The sequence below is a fragment of the Gnatocerus cornutus genome, chromosome 1, assembly GCF_029298725.1.
Source record: "Gnatocerus cornutus isolate USDA-ARS CGAHR chromosome 1, icGnaCorn1.1, whole genome shotgun sequence".
NCBI lineage: Eukaryota > Metazoa > Arthropoda > Insecta > Coleoptera > Tenebrionidae > Gnatocerus > Gnatocerus cornutus.
In genome coordinates, this window is record NC_142233.1 from 30,807,940 (window position 1) to 30,826,909 (window position 18,970).

The 18,970-nt window shown below is 36.9% G+C and overlaps 5 protein-coding genes across 6 annotated transcripts; 3 read left to right on the forward strand and 2 right to left on the reverse strand.

The window, feature by feature from the left end:
• The first annotated feature begins 143 nt into the window (after positions 1 to 143).
• Positions 144 to 2,794, forward strand: LOC148181541 (leukotriene A-4 hydrolase-like). Its single transcript, XM_088029438.1, has 9 exons — positions 144 to 248; positions 390 to 504; positions 664 to 779; positions 826 to 962; positions 1,015 to 1,126; positions 1,174 to 1,242; positions 1,290 to 1,859; positions 1,907 to 2,051; positions 2,103 to 2,794. Exons 1-9 carry the CDS (start codon positions 234 to 236, stop codon positions 2,732 to 2,734), a joined length of 1,911 nt encoding a protein of 636 aa, XP_087885564.1. The 5' UTR covers positions 144 to 233; the 3' UTR covers positions 2,735 to 2,794.
• Positions 2,682 to 3,819, reverse strand: mRpL13 (mitochondrial ribosomal protein L13). Its single transcript, XM_088029465.1, has 4 exons — positions 3,447 to 3,819; positions 3,273 to 3,396; positions 3,068 to 3,222; positions 2,682 to 3,019 (listed from the first exon to the last, which is right to left on the reverse strand). Exons 1-4 carry the CDS (start codon positions 3,468 to 3,470, stop codon positions 2,786 to 2,788), a joined length of 537 nt encoding a protein of 178 aa, XP_087885591.1. The 5' UTR covers positions 3,471 to 3,819; the 3' UTR covers positions 2,682 to 2,785.
• A 964-nt stretch (positions 3,820 to 4,783) lies between these two features.
• LOC148181543 (leukotriene A-4 hydrolase-like) lies at positions 4,784 to 8,454 on the forward strand. The gene is made up of 10 exons (XM_088049965.1): positions 4,784 to 4,954; positions 5,004 to 5,019; positions 5,064 to 5,204; positions 5,907 to 6,022; positions 6,081 to 6,217; positions 6,663 to 6,774; positions 6,824 to 6,892; positions 6,943 to 7,512; positions 7,561 to 7,705; positions 7,756 to 8,454. The coding sequence occupies exons 1-10, from the start codon at positions 4,784 to 4,786 to the stop codon at positions 8,385 to 8,387; spliced, it is 2,109 nt and encodes a 702-aa protein (XP_087906091.1). The 3' UTR covers positions 8,388 to 8,454.
• A 1,915-nt stretch (positions 8,455 to 10,369) lies between these two features.
• On the forward strand, positions 10,370 to 13,442 carry nito (RNA-binding protein spenito). 2 transcript variants are annotated; one of them, XM_088033176.1, is made up of 3 exons: positions 10,370 to 10,514; positions 10,598 to 12,808; positions 12,980 to 13,442. In XM_088033176.1, the coding sequence occupies exons 2-3, from the start codon at positions 10,655 to 10,657 to the stop codon at positions 13,001 to 13,003; spliced, it is 2,178 nt and encodes a 725-aa protein (XP_087889302.1). In that variant the 5' UTR covers positions 10,370 to 10,514; positions 10,598 to 10,654; the 3' UTR covers positions 13,004 to 13,442. The 2 variants fall into 2 exon arrangements, with proteins under 2 accessions (XP_087889302.1, XP_087889310.1); XM_088033184.1 differs by having other exon boundaries at positions 10,370 to 10,464.
• Positions 13,443 to 14,561: 1,119 nt separating this feature from the next.
• On the reverse strand, positions 14,562 to 16,463 carry Gint3 (GDI interacting protein 3). The gene is made up of 6 exons (XM_088033196.1): positions 16,371 to 16,463; positions 15,871 to 16,316; positions 15,656 to 15,810; positions 15,353 to 15,598; positions 15,146 to 15,303; positions 14,562 to 15,098 (listed from the first exon to the last, which is right to left on the reverse strand). Exons 2-6 carry the CDS (start codon positions 16,235 to 16,237, stop codon positions 14,699 to 14,701), a joined length of 1,326 nt encoding a protein of 441 aa, XP_087889322.1. The 5' UTR covers positions 16,238 to 16,316; positions 16,371 to 16,463; the 3' UTR covers positions 14,562 to 14,698.
• Between the last annotated feature and the right edge of the window lie 2,507 nt (positions 16,464 to 18,970).

Below are 18,970 nucleotides of genomic sequence, written 5' to 3' on the forward strand. Positions count from 1 at the left end.
TATAGTTCTCATTATGATATAGCCAACAATGTGTATCAAAAAAAATAATAGACGACAAAAGTAACTGTAATTTATGCGATAACCAGTACTGGCGATAACTGCATTTCATAACAGAGATGAAAGTAGGCGATACCAAAAAATATCGGTAATGATGCAATATACTATAATATAATATTAGTTGACCTCTCCTCGTGCGCAGAGCAAAATACGATCTAAAAAGATAATCTGATAAAATGTTATCTTTAAAGGTAAAAGTAGTTTATTTTGTGGTGTCACTCAGTGATCGTAGTTGCATTGTCCTGTCGGTCACCTGCTTACGTGTCACTGTCAAACCACCGCATCGCATCCACTCAATATTTACGTTTTCTCTTTGTTTTCTTTTTCATCAGACCTTCATTGCTGCCCTTCACTTAATAGGAGCTCTAGCTTTTAATATTTCCGGCGATAAAAACATGGCACATCAAGGTTTGAGTCCAAGAGATCCAAGCTCATATTCAAGACCAGGTAATCTAATATAATTACTCTTCAAAAATGAGTAGTCAAGTGTACACATGACCGCAATAACTTACGTTAAATTAAAGCACCTAGTTTTTCCATGACCTTGACACTTGGACCTACTCGAATCGATGTGTACAGCGCGAAATTTAAATCTGTAAATTTCAGAGGACGTCGCTGTAACGAATGTGGCAATTGATTTGACTGTTGATTTTAAGAAGAAGGTTCTAAATGGACATGTGAAACTCGATGTAAACAGAATCAACAAAAATTCAACAGAGCTGGTGCCTATAATAACAATTGTACCTGAATGTTAATCTTTTGGTGCAGATTTTAGATACTAAACATTTGACGATATTTAAAGTCGTCGATGATGCCAATCAAACGCTTAATTACACTTTGTGTGACAACTTTGAAGAGTTCGGGTCAAAATTGAGCATTGAATTGCCCAAACGCGACATTGATTGGTAACTACAAAAACCAGAATTTAATAAGCTTTAAATAAAATAATAATTTCAGCTTTACGATTTTGATTTTCTATGAAAACAGCCCCAGTGCTAGTGGGTTGCAATGGCTGACGCCAGAACAAACTGCAGGAAAGCAGCATCCTTATCTCTTCAGCCAATTCCAGGTTTGTTTATTTAAACCTAAAAAAATAAATAATTTTCCAAAATTTAGGCCATTCACGCCAGATCGGTAATTCCGTGCCAAGACACTCCTGCAGTAAAAACAAAGTACACAGCAACGGTAATTATCTCTTCATTGGAAAACATCAATTAAGTTTTCATCCGTAGATTACAGCCCCCGCCGAACTCACAGTTCTAATGTCCGCAATTCCCGATGGAGTTGAAACTATAGGCGAGTACAAACGTTCTAAATTCGTCCAAGCCGTGCCCATTCCAGCATACCTCATCGCGATAGCTGTAGGAGCCATAGAATCCCGAAAAATAGGCCCAAGATCTCACGTTTGGGCTGAAAAAGAAATAATCGAAGCTTGTGCGTACGAGTTTGCAGACACAGAGCACCAACTGAAGACAGCTGAGGAGATCTGTGGCCCTTACGTTTGGGGGATCTATGACCTGCTTGTTCTACCTCCAAGTTTTGCATTTGGAGGCATGGAGAACCCATGTCTCACTTTCGTTACGCCCACTTTACTAGCAGGTGATAGATCTTTAGCTAATGTTGTGGCCCATGAAATTGCGCACAGCTGGACCGGGAATTTAATCACAAATCGTAATTTTGAGCACTTTTGGCTCAATGAAGGCTTCACTGTTTTTGTTGAAAGGAAAATTAAAGGGAGGTTGTCATCGGCGCTTCATCAGGACTTTGACGCCTTTGGAAGGCTCTCGGAACTGAAAGAGACCGTAAGAAATGCAAAAAAATGTACAAAGATCATATTTTCTCTCACTAGGTGAAACTGTTTGGAGACGACAGCCCCTTGACGAAATTGGTAGTGGATTTGAAAGGAGTCCATCCTGACGACGCTTTTTCCGTAATTCCATACGAAAAAGGGCAAACGTTTTTACGGTATTTGGAAACAGTCGGAGGAGGACCTGGTAAACAATCCAATTGGATCTAATTCGGTGACACCACATGACTATTTCCAGCCCAATTTGAGCCCTTCCTGCGCCAATATTTCGATACCTTCAAATACAAGTCCATCGACACCGACGACTTCAAATCATTTTTCGAAAAACATTTCGCCAATAATTCCGCTATAAAATCCATTGACTGGGACACTTGGCTGTACAAACCGGGGATGCCCCCAGTTATTCCCGACTACAACGTGTCTCTTGCAGACAACTGTAACCAACTTCTGAAACAAGTTTTGACTTGGAATGAAAAAGTGAAGAGTCCTCTTGAAGCTCATCACATCCAAAACTTAACAGCTGATGAAATTATATATTTCTTACAGAAAATTCTGGACGGAGAGCCCCTAAGTGTGAAGAAACTAGAACAACTTGATCAACTCTTCAATTTCAGTAACGCGAAGAATTCTGAAATTAAATTCCGATGGTTGCGAATTGGGCTTAGGTCACATTGGACCAACAGTATTGAACCTGCCATCAAGTGGCTTAATGAAGTTGGAAGAATGAAGTTCGTTAGGCCCTTGTATCGGGACTTATACGCGTGGGAAGATTCCAAGAAGAAAGCCATCGAGAATTTTGAAAATAACAAGCAGTACATGATGCATGTGGTTGCTTATACTGTTTCAAAAGACTTGCATTTAACTTCTTAAGTATAAAGACATGTATTAATTACATTTTTTTACTATAAATAAAGTCTAACTTCACCGCAATATGTAATCCTTTGGATAATCAATTATTTTAGGGAACTTTCTCCTCTCCTCCTCACTATAATGGTCTAGGCGTTTTGGAACAGGTCTAAGTTGTCTTATTTGATTAGAAACGTTCTTCATCAACTCTGGGGGCACATTTCCGTCTGGGTAAAGGTGCAGCCTCTCCATAGTATACCGCCTTTGCAAATTTCCATCCATACTGTTATAAACAGCTTTCTTCAAAACCTACAGCAGATATTAGTTTTTATATCTACAGGACCATCAGAAATTTACCATAGTTGGGTCCTTATTATGCAATTCCCACGCCAAAGTCCACGTTGCGCCCCCAGGATAACCTGTGTGATGAAAATATACACGTTTTTTCCACTCATCTCCAGGTAAAGCAATATCAGCAGTGTTGATAACTATTACATGGTCACCACAATCATCTACAACAGACATTTGTAACAAACACAATTAGAATAGTACAAAAGATTACTCATGGGATGATAAATAGGTTTGTGGAGCCCCATTAGATACTTTTTTAGGACTTCAGCGGACTGAAAAGGGTTCTGCCAGGAGGCATCGTAGACGTGCCAAATTCGAGCAAATGTGGTCCATTGCTGCAACAAAAAAGTGAGATTTCTTAAGTTTTAATAGTGAGGTATCATACCTGAACCCTTTTTAAGACCGACATTACGATTTAAGGCTTAGAATTAATTTTAATTGTGACAAGAATAAGTTAGGTTAGATTTTGAAAAAGAAACTAAATTTTAGTGATTTTGGTGCTGGAAACCTTTGTCTTTGTCGATTCTAGTGGAATTAAAAGTGTACGTTTGGTTGCCTATACGTATAAAATGGAGTCGACGATGCCCATACGCAACAAGTTAAAATAGGTTTACAGTAGAACTTCGCAAATCTACCTTCCGCTAGACCGACTCTTCGGGTAATCCAACCCTTCCGCGGAATTAGAAGGAATCAATATTTTTGTGAAATTCTTAAATTGAGTAGCAAGTGCAGCCCAAAATTTTTCGGAAATTAAAATAAAGGTAACTTCTCCCATTTTATTTTAATTTAATATTCAGTCTTTATTTTAACTTGGTCCAGACCGGGCGTATTTTTCACTCAATTTAATTAATTTTGTTCAAAATATGTATCGCAACACGAGAAGACATTTTTTTAATGTTAATTTATAACTTTTAGTGTATAATTTACTTTTAACTATGAAAAAGGACATGAAAGTTCAGTGGGCGATGGAAATAAGCATCTTACAAAATTGATTTTTGAGACAAAACCTTTGAGAAAGATTTTGATTCCGTCGAAATGAAAAAATTTCCAATGGAACTAATGAAAATTCCGAAAACTTTGCCCCAGGTTAGGCTACAAAAAAATCAATAGCCTCGCAAAGCATAAAAATTTGATGTCGCTTTTAAAATATATTCCAAAAGAGTATCAAGATTATATTAACTAAAAACCTTGAAACTAAAGATTTTTAAAGTTTTTTTGTTAATAAAAAATTGAGTACTGACTTCACAATTTCAAGCATTTTATCAAAGCATTTCTATCAGCAAATTATATTGTAAAATATTTGACATTCACATTATATTTATTACGTTACATAAAAAAATATTGTTAAAAAAATGGAGTTAGCTATTAGAACTTCCAAACTAAATCACAATCGTTTATAGAAGGAAAACCGACTAACTTAATTTATACGCCATTATTGATTATTATGTTTCTGTTGTCCACTTTTTAATTTTTTGTTTGTAATTAAAGCTCTCATTTTGTAATTTATATTATAAATTTTTTAATAAATGTGTCTATGATTTTCTGCATTTAACAGTAGCTGCCAAATATGTAGAAAAATGTATAACTTTGCAGTTTTCTAGAAATGTGAATTTTGGAATTAGTTGATTTTCACTCTCAAGTACAGAAATATTTCAAATAAAAGCACAATTTGCGATTAAACATATAATTGAACACTAAAATTTGGACCTTTATGGCTAATAAATGACATTTATGATTAGGCAATTAGCAATAAAACAAATGGGAAAGAGTGAGGGCGATTTTAGCGATTATCGCATATATTTTGCCCAAATTCTAATAATACTATTAGTTGTCCTCTCCTCGTGCGCTGAGCAAAATAAGAAGATCAAAAAAGATAAAATGTTATCTTTACAGGTACATATATAAAAATAGTTTATTTTGTTGGGTCACTCAGTTTTCATAGTTGCATTGTCTTGTCGGTCATCTAATTACGTGTCAGTTAAACCACCGCATCGCATTATAGTCTCAATATATTTTTATTTTTATAAGGTCTTCATTGCTGTCCTTCACGTAATAGGAAGTCTAGTTGTTAACATTTCCGGCGATGAACAGAAGACACATCAAAGTTTGAGTCCAAGAGATCCAAGTTCATATGCAAGACCAGGTAATATGAGAATAATACAATTACACTTTGAAAAATTATTAATTAAGTGTGCACACGACCACAATAGAGTAAAAACTGGGCTACCCAAAATTGATTTTCGAATTTAGAGAGCGGTTTTTTCTTTGAGATAAAAATTGAATAGTCTGAAAAACTGTGTTCAAATAATATTTTTAAATTATCACTTTTGATAAAGTTATGCAGCGACTCAGAAAAATGCATTTTGATTGCAAATTACAAAAGATATAAGAATAAGCCTTTTACTGACCTATTCACAATAGACCCACGTATAAAATGTGTTATTAAATAAAAAAAAAAAAACAATAAAACTTTTTTTATTTAAGGAAGAGATTTTAAAAACTAAAATTTGTAGTATGTGTATCTAAAAAATTAAAAGCGTAACTAAATGTTATTTTTTTTCTCCCTGCAATAACTATAACCTTGTAAAAAATGACAATTTCAAAATAATATTTAGGCACAGTTTTTTGACTTACTGAATCTTTATTTCGAAAAAATAAAAAAAGTAAACATAATAATAAAAAACCGCTTCAAAATGCTAAAAACCAATTTTAGTTGGCCCAGTTGAGGAATTTTTACTCAAAACTTATGTTAAAAATAAAAGCACTTATTTTTTCGTAACTTGCAAACTCTGACCTACTCGAATCGATGAGTAAGTAGAGCGCGAATTTATATCTTGAATTGCAGAGGACGTCGCCGTGACGAATTTGGCGATTGATTTGACTATTGATTTTAAGAAGAAGATTTTAAATGGACATGTGGACCTCGATGTAAACAGAATCAACAAAAATTCAAAAGAACTGGTATTTATAATAAATATTCTTATCTTAGATATATCTAAATGTTACACTTTTGGTGCAGATTTTAGATACTAAAAAGTTGACGATATTTAAAATCGTCGATGATACCAATCAAACGCTTAATTACACTTTGTGTGACAACTTTGAAGAGTTCGGGTCAAAATTGAGCATCGAATTGCCTAAACGCGACGTTAATGGGTAACTATAAAAACCCGAATTTAATAGGCTTTTTCTAACACTAACATTTTATACTATTTCTAAAGTGCATTCCATCCATTGTTTCTGATAAAGTACCTCGTCAATATTTGATTTTTTACACTTTTTATATAAGTACAGTAATTGAAATTGACTTGGCTTTACGTTTTATGGTTTCTTTGGCATTTAGATTTTAGCATGGAAGACTTTGGGCACAAAGAAGGTGTTTTACTATTTCACCCCTTACAACCATTTTGCTTCAAATAGGAATCTTCTGATAAAAATTAGTAAAACAATTTTTGATTAGTGTTAGCAAAATGTTTGAAGATATAACACGATGTTCTACATATAGTTTAAAAGACTCGGTTTATTTAAACTAAAACCTTATCTTTTAAACTCTATTAAATTGGATTTTATTTAATACCTACTAATAAATTGGGTTTTTTAGTTTTAAGATTTCGATTTTCTATGAAAACGATCCCAGTGCTAGTGGTTTGCAATGGTTAACGCCAGAACAAACTGCAGGAAAGCAGCACCCTTACCTCTTCAGCGTGTTCCAGGTTTGTTTAATAAAACTTAAAAAATTTAAAATAATTTCCCCAAATTTAGGCCATTCACGCCAGATCGGTAATTCCTTGCCAGGACACTCCTGCAGTGAAAACAAAGTACACAGCAACGGTAATAATCATCTCTTCATTTAAAAACATTAATTATTCTTTCATCCGTAGATTACAGCCCCCGCCGAACTCACAGTTCTAATGTCCGCAATTCCCGATGGAGTTGAAACTGTAGGCGAACAGAAACGTTCTACATTCGTCCAAGCTGTGCCCATTCCCGCATACCTCATCGCGATAGTTGTAGGAGCCCTAGAATCCCGAAAAATAGGCCCAAGATCTCACGTTTGGGGTGAAAAAGAAATAATCGAAGCTGCTGCGTACGAATTTGCAAACACAGAGAACCAATTGAAGACTGCTGAGGAGATTTGCGGCCCTTACGTTTGGGGGATTTATGACTTGCTTGTTCTACCTCCAAGTTTTGCATATGGAGGCATGGAGAACCCATGTCTCACTTTTGTAACGCCCTCTTTACTAGCAGGTGATAGATCTTTAGCTAATGTTGTGGCCCATGAAATTGCGCACAGCTGGACCGGAAATTTAATCACAAATCGCAACTTTGAGCACTTTTGGCTCAATGAAGGATTCACCATTTTTGTTGAAAGAAAAATTAAAGGGAGGTTGTCTTCGCCGCTTCATCAGGACTTTGAATCCTTTACAAGTATCTCGGAACTGAAAGAGGCCGTAAGAAATGCAAAAAAAAACTGCAGAGATCATATTTTCTGTAACTAGGTAGACCTATTTGGGGATGACAGTTCTCTGACCCAATTGGTGATGGATTTGAAAAGAGTCCATCCCGACGACGCTTTTTCTGTAATTCCATACGAAAAAGGGCAAACGTTTTTGCGGTATTTGGAAGCACTCGTCGGAGGACCTGGTAAACAATACATTTCAATCAAATTCGGTACACCTTGTGATTATTTCCAGCCCAGTTTGAGCCCTTCCTGCGCCACTATTTTGATACTTTTAAGTACAAGTCCATCGACAGCGATGACTTCAAATTATTTTTCGAAAAACATTTTGCCAGTAACTCCGCTATAAAATCCATTGACTGGAACACATGGCTGTACAAACCGGGAATGCCCCCAGTTATTCCCGACTACAATGTGTCTCTTGCAGACAACTGTAACCAACTTCTGAAACAACTTTTGGCTTGGAATGAGAAAGGGAAGAGTCCTCTTGAAGCCCATCATATCCAAAACTTGACAGCTGATGAAATTATATATTTCTTGCAAAAAATTCTGGATGGAGGGCCTCTAAGTGTGAAGAAACTAGAACTACTTGATCAACTCTTCAATTTCAGTAACAGTAAGAATGCTGAAATTATGTTCAGATGGTTAAGAATGGGGCTTGAGTCGCATTGGACCAACAGTATTGATCCTGCCATCAAATGGCTTAATGAAAATGGGAGAATGAAGTACGTTAGGCCTTTGTATAGGAACTTATACGCGTGGGAAGATTCTAGGAAGAAAGCCATCGAGAACTTTGAAAAGAACAAGCAATACATGATGCATGTGGTTGCTTATACTGTTTCAAAAGACTTGCATTTATCTTCTTAAGTATAAAGACATGTATTAATTACATTTCTTAATATCAATAAAGAAATAAAGTCTAACTTCACCGCTACATGTAATTCTTTAAATAATCTATTATTTTAGAAAAGTTATTTAGACAAGTTGTGGATAAAATGAGTTTTGTATTTCGTGTTTTGAGACAATCTTGCTTATTTTTTTTTAGATTACTTGATTTAGTTGAGAATTCAACTCACCATAGATTCGACCAATAAGAGACATTTATTTTTTAATAAACCAATCACAGCAACCGTCAGTTGCTTGTCAGTTGGTTAAATTCTCATGACGAATATAACTCGGGAGCTCAAAATTGTGAGAAATTTTTCCTCCAGTACCCGTAGTTTGTTTCTCCAGACAATTGGCACTCGTTCGCTTCGCTCACTCGTACAATTGATCGTCGAAAAAACTACTCGTCTGTCGGAAAAATTTCCGACAATTTCGAGCCCATTCGTTATATTACTTATGAAAAGTTTTGAATTATTTTTGAAACTTGTATGAATTTTTAGTTAAAACATGTTTTCTTAGTAATTCTTTTTTCAACTAAAAAAAACATACTTGTTTTCTGTTTCGGGGTTTAAATGTAATTTTAACGTGACATAAATAAAACAAAATCTGTTAATTTGGGTTCTTAGACACAGTATATTCATAATATAATTTAAAAATAACTGAAATAGGTTACTAAAGAGAGCAACACTTGTGAGTTTGAAGGAAAGAAATGTAAACTCACCAAAGAGATTTACAAATTCATAAATAAAATTTAGTTTTGCCTCTCTGGAAATATTTCTTAATAGTTGACCCGGTTTTGTGTCTTAAATTTATGAGGACCCACCAAACCATCTCGTGTTAGTTAAAAATCAAATCAAAACAAAATCAAAAATCTCAAATAAGCCGCGCACTGAATAAAATTTAAACACATTTAACTTTAAACAAAAGCAAAATTGTTTAAACTAATAAACGAAAAGTCCGAAGAAACTAATGCAAAATGTGTCTAAATTGAAATGCCTCTAACTGACTATCTTAATACGTTTGCAAAAGAACACTGCCCATCATTATATATTCCTAAATCCCAAAGCCAAGAAACTTAAAAGCAACTAAAACCGATATTTCACGTAAATTATTGTATTTATCCACTAGAAAAGCTAATGCGTGAAGCTACATCAACTAAGCTGCGCATTGAATTACACTTAAGCACGTTTTACTTTAAGCAAAAGTAAGATTTTAAAATTCATGAATGGAAAGTCTTGCGAAATGATTCTGCACTGCATTGTTTCTAAATAAACTCATTTAGCACCTACCTTTCAAGTCCAATCCAAAACAGCACTATTTCACATCACATGCACCAACATATCTGTCTTCCTCCTGTCGCGGCGCTCAACTGATTAAATAAAAGAATTAAGTCATTACGATACCTCGGTAAAAACTGTCCTTCGCGTTTATTCGTCGGTTGATTAAGACCGCCATATTGTTTTTAGAAGTATTATTTTTGTGCAAAATTTAAACAAATGTGCGAAACCATAGCTGTCAAAGAAATTCCAACTTGTAAATGGACTAATGTGAGGCGACGAATCAAAATTCGACTGTAACTGGTATAATAAACAATGAATTGTTAGTTGCCTGTTTTACATGTTACTTTTGTGGAGGTAAATTTTTAAACGATCCTGGTGAGTTTAATAAATTTGATGCTTTTATAAATTTTTATAAAATAAACGATTTTCAAAAATTTACTGGACAGTGGGTTATCTAGTCTCATGTAAGAACCAAGTTTTAGTAATTTTAATGCCAGTTGGTATTTCATATTCCACTCTTCTTGTGCAATTTAAAATAAAGAGTTTAAAATTTAAATTGTTTTTATTTTATTTCGGCAACGGTACCAGCAAGGAATGTGTGCATTTTGTATATTAAAAAATATCTGTTTTAGATTAAACTTCATTAAAAAGTCAAATATTTCCGCGCATGCGTTGTTTACTTGTCCGTCGTCCGTCACTTTTCAGTCGCCATCTTGCGCCGCTCCTTGTTCTTTGCTTCCATTTTGTGACTCGAAGAAGGAAATTCGTGTGATTTTATGGTAATAGCGAGTAAATGGTGATATTTTGCGGTGCTGTGTGGTTTTTAAAAGTATGTTTGTTTGCTTTCCTCTCTGAATATGTATAGTTTGTCGTGTGATGGTTTGTTATTAAGTGTCTATCTTGTGTTTTTAGGCGAAGGAGTGCCGTGTCATCCATTGTGTTGTCCGTTAATTGGTGCGTGTGGTGCGTATGCTTGGCTCCGGAAGAGACAAAATTACAGTAAGAATACAAAATATGAAAAGAAGTAGTGACAGAGACACTCCCCCACGAAGCAAGAGGTCTCGCTCTAGCATGGGGCGTTATGACGATAGTTCCGACGAGCGCATAACCCCGGAAAGAGTGAGACGTCGTGGAAGTCGGGCCCGCAGTCCGAGCCCCAGGCCGCGCTACGTGTCCCCGCATCGAGACGAGTATCTGAGGCCCCCAGAAAGGACCTACCCATACAAAGTTCTATGTGTTAGTGCTCTGCATCCCAAAGCCAGCGACGAAGTCATCAAAGACACTCTGTATAGAGAGTACAAGAAGTATGGAGATCTGAGCATAAGGCTGTCGCACGACTTGGACGAACGTGTGGCGTACGTTTGTTTTCGGAATCCAGAAGATGCCCGCGATGCGAAGCATGGGAAACCTCGTATTATCATTTATGACAAGGTGGCGCTCGTTGAGGCGGTGTATGAAGTGCCCCGATCGAGTGAATTGTATAGGAGTCGCCCCAGGTCTATTACCCCGGAATATGATAGACACTACTATGCTAGATCGCCTGAGAGGCTAAGGGCGGTGGATAGGTATGATCGGGCGTATGGACCTCCTCCTGGGGTTCCGGTCCACCGTGAATATCGACGCGAAGCTTTGCCTACGCCGCATCATGAGTATCTAGCGCGCCCACCGATCCACCATGGTCCTCCACATATTCCCCCAACACACGGTTATGGCCCTCCAAGACACTCTGTACCGAGACCTCCTTTTGAAAAAACAGAAAACAAGAAAGACAAGTTTCCCAATTATTTGCACCACATACAACCAGAGGACGATCCTTTAGCCACGCGAACACTATTTGCCGGTAACTTAGAAATTAACATAACAGAGGAGGAACTCCGCCGCATTTTCGGCCGCTACGGCGTTGTCGAAGACATTGACATAAAAAGACCTCCGCCAGGGACTGGAAACGCTTTCGCTTTTGTCCGTTTCCACACTCTTGACATGGCTCATCGCGCCAAAGTCGAGCTCTCAGGTCAATATATCGGGAAATTCCAATGCAAGATCGGCTATGGGAAAGCCACTCCCACGACACGTATCTGGGTCGGCGGTCTAGGCCCTTGGACCTCCGTCCCTCAATTGGAACGAGAATTTGATAGATTTGGTGCAATCAAAAAGATTGATTACGTCAAAGGAGACAACCAAGCGTACATCCTTTACGACAGCATTGATGCGGCTCAAGCTGCTGTCAAAGAAATGAGAGGAGCTCCTCTTGGAGGTCCCGAGCGCCGCCTCCGAACAGATTTCGCGGATGTCACTCCTGGAGTCACCTACCGCCCCAAACCCCCATATCCGGGCCACGAAGACGCTGTTGACTATCGAAGAATCGATTATGAATACGACTACGACGATTATGCTCGTAGTTATAGAGGACGAGTGGCTTACCCTGAACGCAGGGCCGGAAGTAGGGGGCCCTATCGCTACCCCGAAGGCATGGAAGACGATTGGGGGAGATCCCGAGGTCCAGAATACGAACGAAGACGTTCTGGGTCACGCGGGGCTGATAGATCTAGATCGCGATCACCTAGAAGATCCCCTGATTCTGATTCAGATAACGGATCGCGAAGAGCTGGATTGCTCGCATCAAGTCGTACTTTACCTGAAGTTGCACGAAAATGCACCACAGTGTGGCAAGGGGCTTTAATCCTTAAAAACTCGCTTTTCCCAGCGAAGTTTCATCTTATTGACGGAGACACGGATATTGTGGATGGTTTAATGAAGGACGAAGATGGAAAACATCAGTTGAGGATTACCCAAAGATTGAGGTTGGACCAACCAAAGTTGGAAGACGTGCAAAGGAGAATTTCGGGAGCCAGTTCTCATGCTATCTTTTTGGGGCTCGCTGGGTCCACAGCGTCCGTTACCAACGATGATACAACAGTTCAAACGAGACCTTTAAGGAACTTGGTTTCGTATTTGAAGCAGAAAGAAGCAGCTGGGGTCATTTCCTTATTAAATAAGGAAACGGAGGCTACAGGCGTCCTGTATTCATTCCCTCCTTGTCCCTTTTCCACAGAACTCCTGAAACGCACATGTCCCAACTTGTCCGAGGAAGCAATCAAAGAAGATCATTTGATCATTGTCGTGGTACGTGGTGGTACTGCTTAACTCATTGGTATAGTCATACAAGTCCATTCAACCTATACCTCCTCTATCTCACACTATTTTATTTTTTCATATTTATACACTTCATACTCTCCAGATCCATGAGGTAGCGTACGTTATCTTAACATAATATTAATATGTTATTCATTTCAGGAAATTGGTGATCAACGATGTTAACTTGTTGAGTTGTGTTGATGCTAAGACTGTATTCATTTTAAGTGCTTATTGATTTTTGTGAAGGATACGCTAAAACTAGTTGTAACTATTCGGTGACAAAGTGAAATTTTAGTTTAAGTGTTTGCAGTTCTTTCTCATAAATCTATGTCTATCCTAGTGCTAAAATTCTGTTAGGATTTATCTGTTATGTGAAAGGACTGTAGTTGACATTAACCAAGGAAAAATTAACTACAGTGTTGTAGTGTTCTGTGCAAGTAGTTACACTTTATAAAGATTGTTTAATAATAAAAAGTTGATAATTGTGATGTAGTGTAAGAAACATTTTCAGTGACTTGTCAACTAAAAAAACTATGGTCTTCTATACTCTGTTTCTCTGGTAAAACAGTTGTCAGTTCATAATGTTTAGTAGTGGTGTGAAAAATAGATAAGTTCTTTCAGACGATTGTGTTGTTCTTCAAAAAACTCCTTGTGTTAGTGTATCGGGGGGTACAGTGACATTTTTGCAATTCAGTGAGCAAACTGTTCCTATTGGCATTTCACTTTTAAATTGTTTCTGGATTTTCCAAATTACGTATTTGAGTTGGGTAAGTTTTGTATATTGATAGAGTATCACCCTGTCGAAAATAAACCATACAAACGATTTCCAGCACTTAATTGTAGCCACTTTTTTCTAGATATTAATTAAAGCTTGCAGTTGTTTACAAAAAAAGCTCAAAAAATGTTTTTCTGTTTTTCAGGAGATTCGTTCCGTTTCAGCAAAATTGTCTTCGCTCCTGTAACTTGATACTGAAAGGCTCTGGTATTTGAAATGTGTTGGTAAACTGTATTCAATCTCGTTGACCCTTCATTGACTAAAAAATCGATTTGCTCCAACACGCAACAGATACAAGGCCTAATTTCGATCATTTGATACTTTTCTGCAGGTCCTCCAAGGCCATAAAACAGACAGGGAAAAAATTGAAGCGTTTACTTTTTGTTATTCCGTAAATAATCCGTTTCCAATTCATCTAAGTAGATTAGAAAAAAGCAGAAGAGCATTTCCAGCTTCTACAGGCTCTACAGGTGTACAGCACAAAAAAATGACTTGAACAGCAGAAAATTCGAATTATTAAAAAAATCGCGTCATTTCGATGCAGTTTACTGCCCGCAAATGTAAAATTTTTGGTGAGACTTAAGCAAAAACTTGTTATTTCATGTTCCAAGGAAAAGAAAGAAGCAATTTGTGATGAGCAAAGTAAAAAATCTGCAGCACGTTTTTACCTAATTTTCACAGATTAGATTATTTTAGACTTCATTATAAATGACTTCTGTTTTATTTTACACAATTGTTACATAACTGCTAGTTTAGAGAGAAATTCATTGATTTCAGAACGGGACAAGTATAACTTTTTCGTCCCCCAATGACTTTATCTCTAAATCTCCACATTCACTTTAAAACTTTTATTCATGATTGATTGTATTGTTGATTTTTCTTATTAATTAATATACGTATTTTTGAATATTGGGAATTTTTGTACCCTCTAAAGCGTACATTTCCACTATCATAAAGAACACAAACGATGGTAAATAATTTAATGTAAAATATACATATTTGAGAACATAATTATAAATATTCCATAAATATCAACAGCATAAATTTAACTATGCATAATAAAGAAGCAGTGACAAACATAAGGGACGTGAGATAAGATATGACTACAGTTGTTCTATCAACAACATAACTTCTGGTTTAAGGTAACTCGTATTTCCAGCTCTAGAAACCTCTTCTGCTATCGACGGATCCCATTGAAAATTCAAGATTGACGCGGGAACCAACTTCAACTGCGCTAAAGAACTCTCATGATCAGACTCTTCAATTTTATGACCAGTTGGTGTTAACAGCACGAAAGGCAATCCCGCATGTTCCAGATTGTCTTGGACGAACTCTACGACTTCTGCGAACTTTTCATAGACTGAGAACGTCCCTTGGAGATAAAGCCCATCAGGAAAACGGACACGAATCAGAGAGAATTTGTATTTTCGTATTTCCCTCATTTCCTCCTTTTCTCGCATGGCTTTGGTACGGAGCTGCATCTGTTTTTCCATAGCTTCAGCCCTGGAAGTGAAATTGAGCACAACACTTTTTCTCCGATTGATTTTTACCTTAGTTGTTGCTCTTTCTTCAGTTCTTCGGCGCTAAGCGCGTAGAACTCCTGAGGTAGATCCATTCTTTGGGAAGCTTGAGCGGGGGAAAGTACTTGGATGTTCCTATCCAATTCTAGTTCGACTCGGTCTTCCGATTTTAGGGCTTCTCGGAGGAGCTGTCAATGAAAAATTGTGTTTTTTGTTGTGACGTAGAAAAGGTCGTACCTCTAGATCCTGAGAACTATCGATGTTCTGTTCACTGAAAACCCAAAACTCTTCCTCGGTTCCATTGTTATCCAGCATTTGTTGACGAAAACCAGCTGCCAGTAATAAGTCTGTCGCCCCTAAGACTGGGAGCACTTTATCGCGGAATGTGGCATTAGAACAACGGATTTTGTGGAATTTGGTTTCTTCGGGATTGGCGATGATGTTGTCCAAATAACGGATGAGGACGTCCACGCAGTCTTTTACCTAGAAACGAGGAGACAGTGAAGAGAAGTCCCAGATTGTGCAATATTTTACAATTACTTTAGTTCTGTTGTAATTGCAAGACTGGATAATAAGGCAAGCGGTCAGCCCCCGCTCCTCTTCCAACTGGTCGAACAGAAACTCCTTGATCTTCACTTTCCACTCTTCTTTACTTAGGATTTCATCGTTGATCAAAGGGCAGCGAAAATATACACCTGAAAGAACAAAAATTTAGACCTTATATCGGAGCCCCCTTTTGTCGCTTTTGATGCCACCTTTAACAGCCAAATGAGGTGACGTCTCCACGTTTGTAGGCAAAGGCGTGGAATGTAGCTCTTGCGTATCATTCGCCGCGTTTTTCTTTTCAGCCTCCAGTTCCTTCCTCACTTGTGCCTGAATAGCCGCCAGCGACGTGTTAAAAGCTGTGCTTTTACTTTGGTTATTAAATCTTGCCAATGCAGCCTCCGCTGCTTGTCTTGTAGCATCAGTAGGTGCAGCCCTTTGTGGTGTGTACGTCTGCCTCCCCTTACTAGGTCCCACAATGGACGTGGATGATTCGTTCAACTTCCTTCCAGGTCCCGCAAGTTTGAACTTGGCATCTGCCTTTTTCTTCGCAAAAAACTTCTTAATTTTATCGGCCATTATATCCGTGGAGTGTGTTCTTTCGGTAATTTCAATTTCGAAACACTCGCTTTCAGCTCTTCAATGGCTTTGTTAGTTGCTACGATTGTTATCGTTAAACGTAATTGCGCGTAAGGGTATAAATGTGACTCACCTGGTTTCATAAAACGATCACAAATGCGTTTCCCGTAAACTCGCCAAGCTATAAAAATCAACACGAGATTCACGCTCAGGATCGCACTGAATGCTTTAAATAAAGAAAACTGGAATTCGTTGAAATAAAATGACTCCGGCAAATTGTCAAAAAGCGATAACAGATTTTTGTTTTTGCTGTCGCGAAATGTAATTATCGTATCGATTAAGTAAACGTTGATTGTATTCCAATAAAGGCAGATTACATCAACGAGAGATGAATTTGACCAAAAGCCCAGCACTTCGTTCATTACTCAAAACGGCAGGTAAATGTCATATCATGGCACAAAAAAACGCGACTGAAATTTCGGAATTGACAGATGACAGGTGCTGTCATTGCTGACATTGCAGAGTTCAGCCCCGTTCACACCGCAAAATTTTGAAGCTTGGGGTCGTTCAGCCATTCGGTAAGAGGTGGCGCGATTAAAAATAGTTTCTTTATTTTTTAAAATTTGGATCAAATAAAAGCAATTGGTTAAATTAGACCAGCATTTGATTCAGATTCTATTAAGCTATAATTATTATAATATTAATTGCAATTACGACTCACGTTTATCAATAAAATGCGTAATTATATCGTTGTACCAGTTTTATGCTCACAATGGTGTGATTTTTAAAGAGTTAATTGGGCCAATAATTTATACTCTACGTCCATTCTATTCTCAGAAACTTACCGCAAATCATGACTTGAACAATGAATTCTTGCATCAATTTTCCACATTTTGTTCTCCTATCACAGAATGACTTAATTGGTCATTAAACATAATTAACTTCTTGTAATCTGCTGTTTTTTAACAGAGTTCTGATTAGATTATGCGTGTTTTAAAACAGTTATGAGGAAAGAATCAATATTTTTCTTACCTCTAAAAACTCAATGGAAATTAAGCTTTCCCATTATTTAAATGAATATTATGTTTTAAACGAAATTTAATTTTTAAACAGAACATTGCATTCCACCACAATTTTGCAATTTATTGTGGCAAAAAACCCGTTATACACAGGATCAGATTAAATTTAAACTTACCGCGGTCAGCGCTGGCTCCCGATTGGTTAACCTGATCATTGGTACCGACGCGATTTCATTCCTGGCGAATGCCGACTTTTTGAAAACGACAAAAATGGGTGAAAAGTGTAAAATTGTGTCCTTTTAGTGTCCTCAAGGTGTTCCTCAAACTCTAATCTTCATTTCTATAGGGAATTCTTTCAGTGGGAACAATTTTGAAACGAATCCAGACGCATTGATGGTTGCTAAAGGTGAGTATTTTAAGGGTCTACGCTACGCATATACCCGTATATGGCTTACGATTTTTCGTTTTTGAAGCGCATTTTGGACTTTGAAAAATCGCTCGACCTCTGTATGTATGCGTCTCAGGTAGAGCTATGGAGGTGACATCTTCGAATTTTGAAAAAGTGAAAAATTTGACTTTAATTAATTAAAAACTGAAATTCCCATTTTTCGTTTTTAAGGAATATGAAGCAACCTACGAAGTTAAAAAAAATACCAACATGTGGAGAATTAAAACCTCTATGGAGGTGACATTTTTGTTTTTGTCATTATGCTATAATTTTGAAGTTATTAATAAAAAAACAAATCAAAAATAGGCAACCAACAGTACAACTAACGCAAATTATCTTATGCAAATCTCATGATTTACGACCGCTCACTAGGGGGTCACTGACGTTCCGCCCAATTGTAATAAACTGCTATCGGGTAAAAGCAGGTAAAGACCCAACTGGTCGCTCTCGGCAACAAATATCGAAGGTACTTGTAGCTAGTGTATTGAGAAATAATATTTTATTATCTCTGATACAGGGTCCGGCAACATTTGTGGTCACCCCCAAAATTGTCTTAGAGATAAAATTTTAAAAATTTACATACTCTAATGGATAATCGAAGAAGCTCTAGAAGATGACGCAAAAACTTGTTCTTTATCACCGATAGTTTTGGCGTCGCGACGCCTTAAAAGTGTAATTTTTATCTATTTGTGAGGGTTTTTGGAACCATTCAATATATATATATATATATATTTTAATATAAATGTGTTAAAAATATTTAAGTAATTAAGGCAGTAAACCTTCATATTAATCCTGACATTGTAAATAATTCTTTAGCGATGGTAGGGAGCAAAGGTATCTTCAACTGCGACAACGCAATTTTACGCCACTGATTTAAAATCGGGCCCTAAGTTCTTATTTTTCAATGTAAATAATTAACTATTTCTATTTAGTATCCAAAAAGTGCAACAATCAACGTTAATCAAAATTGAAGTGACTTGTAAAAAATTGATGTAGTTTGCCACTGTCCGTCATAGTTTTAAAAACTAACTTGTTAAAACAGCAAATTATGCTCAGTTACATTAAATTTAAGATGAAGCTGGTCACAGTTATGTTAAAAAAACAATTCGCGAGTATTTACGCAAAAACTCAAACATCGCTAAAAATTACTCTTCTAACGCATCGCAAATTTTTGCTTTAGATTGTTAAGCTTGATAAAGCGAATGCAAAATTGCAAATATTTATTTTTGAAACTAAAAACGATTTTGAGGGTGATTATTACTGTTG

Excerpts from the sequence above, each read along its gene's own strand:
- LOC148181541 (XM_088029438.1), top strand. Across the intron at positions 1,127-1,173 it reads ATCTCTTCAGCCAATTCCAG|GCCATTCACGCCAGATCGGT; the intron begins GTTTGTTTATTT and ends TCCAAAATTTAG. Across the intron at positions 2,052-2,102 it reads AACAGTCGGAGGAGGACCTG|CCCAATTTGAGCCCTTCCTG; the intron begins GTAAACAATCCA and ends GACTATTTCCAG.
- mRpL13 (XM_088029465.1), bottom strand. The coding sequence starts at position 3,470 with ATGTCGGTCTTAAAAAGGGTTCAG. Across the intron at positions 3,223-3,272 it reads ACCTATTTATCATCCCATGA|ATGATTGTGGTGACCATGTA; the intron begins GTAATCTTTTGT and ends TGTCTGTTGTAG. Across the intron at positions 3,020-3,067 it reads ATAATAAGGACCCAACTATG|GTTTTGAAGAAAGCTGTTTA; the intron begins GTAAATTTCTGA and ends TATCTGCTGTAG.
- LOC148181543 (XM_088049965.1), top strand. The coding sequence starts at position 4,784 with ATGACATTTATGATTAGGCAATTAGCAATAAAACAAATGGGAAAGAGT. Across the intron at positions 6,218-6,662 it reads CCTAAACGCGACGTTAATGG|TTTTAAGATTTCGATTTTCT; the intron begins GTAACTATAAAA and ends TGGGTTTTTTAG. Across the intron at positions 6,775-6,823 it reads ACCTCTTCAGCGTGTTCCAG|GCCATTCACGCCAGATCGGT; the intron begins GTTTGTTTAATA and ends CCCCAAATTTAG.
- nito (XM_088033176.1), top strand. The coding sequence starts at position 10,655 with ATGCTTGGCTCCGGAAGAGACAAAATTACAGTAAGAATACAAAATATG. Across the intron at positions 12,809-12,979 it reads ATCATTTGATCATTGTCGTG|GAAATTGGTGATCAACGATG; the intron begins GTACGTGGTGGT and ends TATTCATTTCAG.
- Gint3 (XM_088033196.1), bottom strand. The coding sequence starts at position 16,237 with ATGGCCGATAAAATTAAGAAGTTTTTTGCGAAGAAAAAGGCAGATGCC. Across the intron at positions 15,599-15,655 it reads GCAATTACAACAGAACTAAA|GTAAAAGACTGCGTGGACGT; the intron begins GTAATTGTAAAA and ends CCTCGTTTCTAG. Across the intron at positions 15,099-15,145 it reads AAGAAAGAGCAACAACTAAG|GGCTGAAGCTATGGAAAAAC; the intron begins GTAAAAATCAAT and ends TTTCACTTCCAG.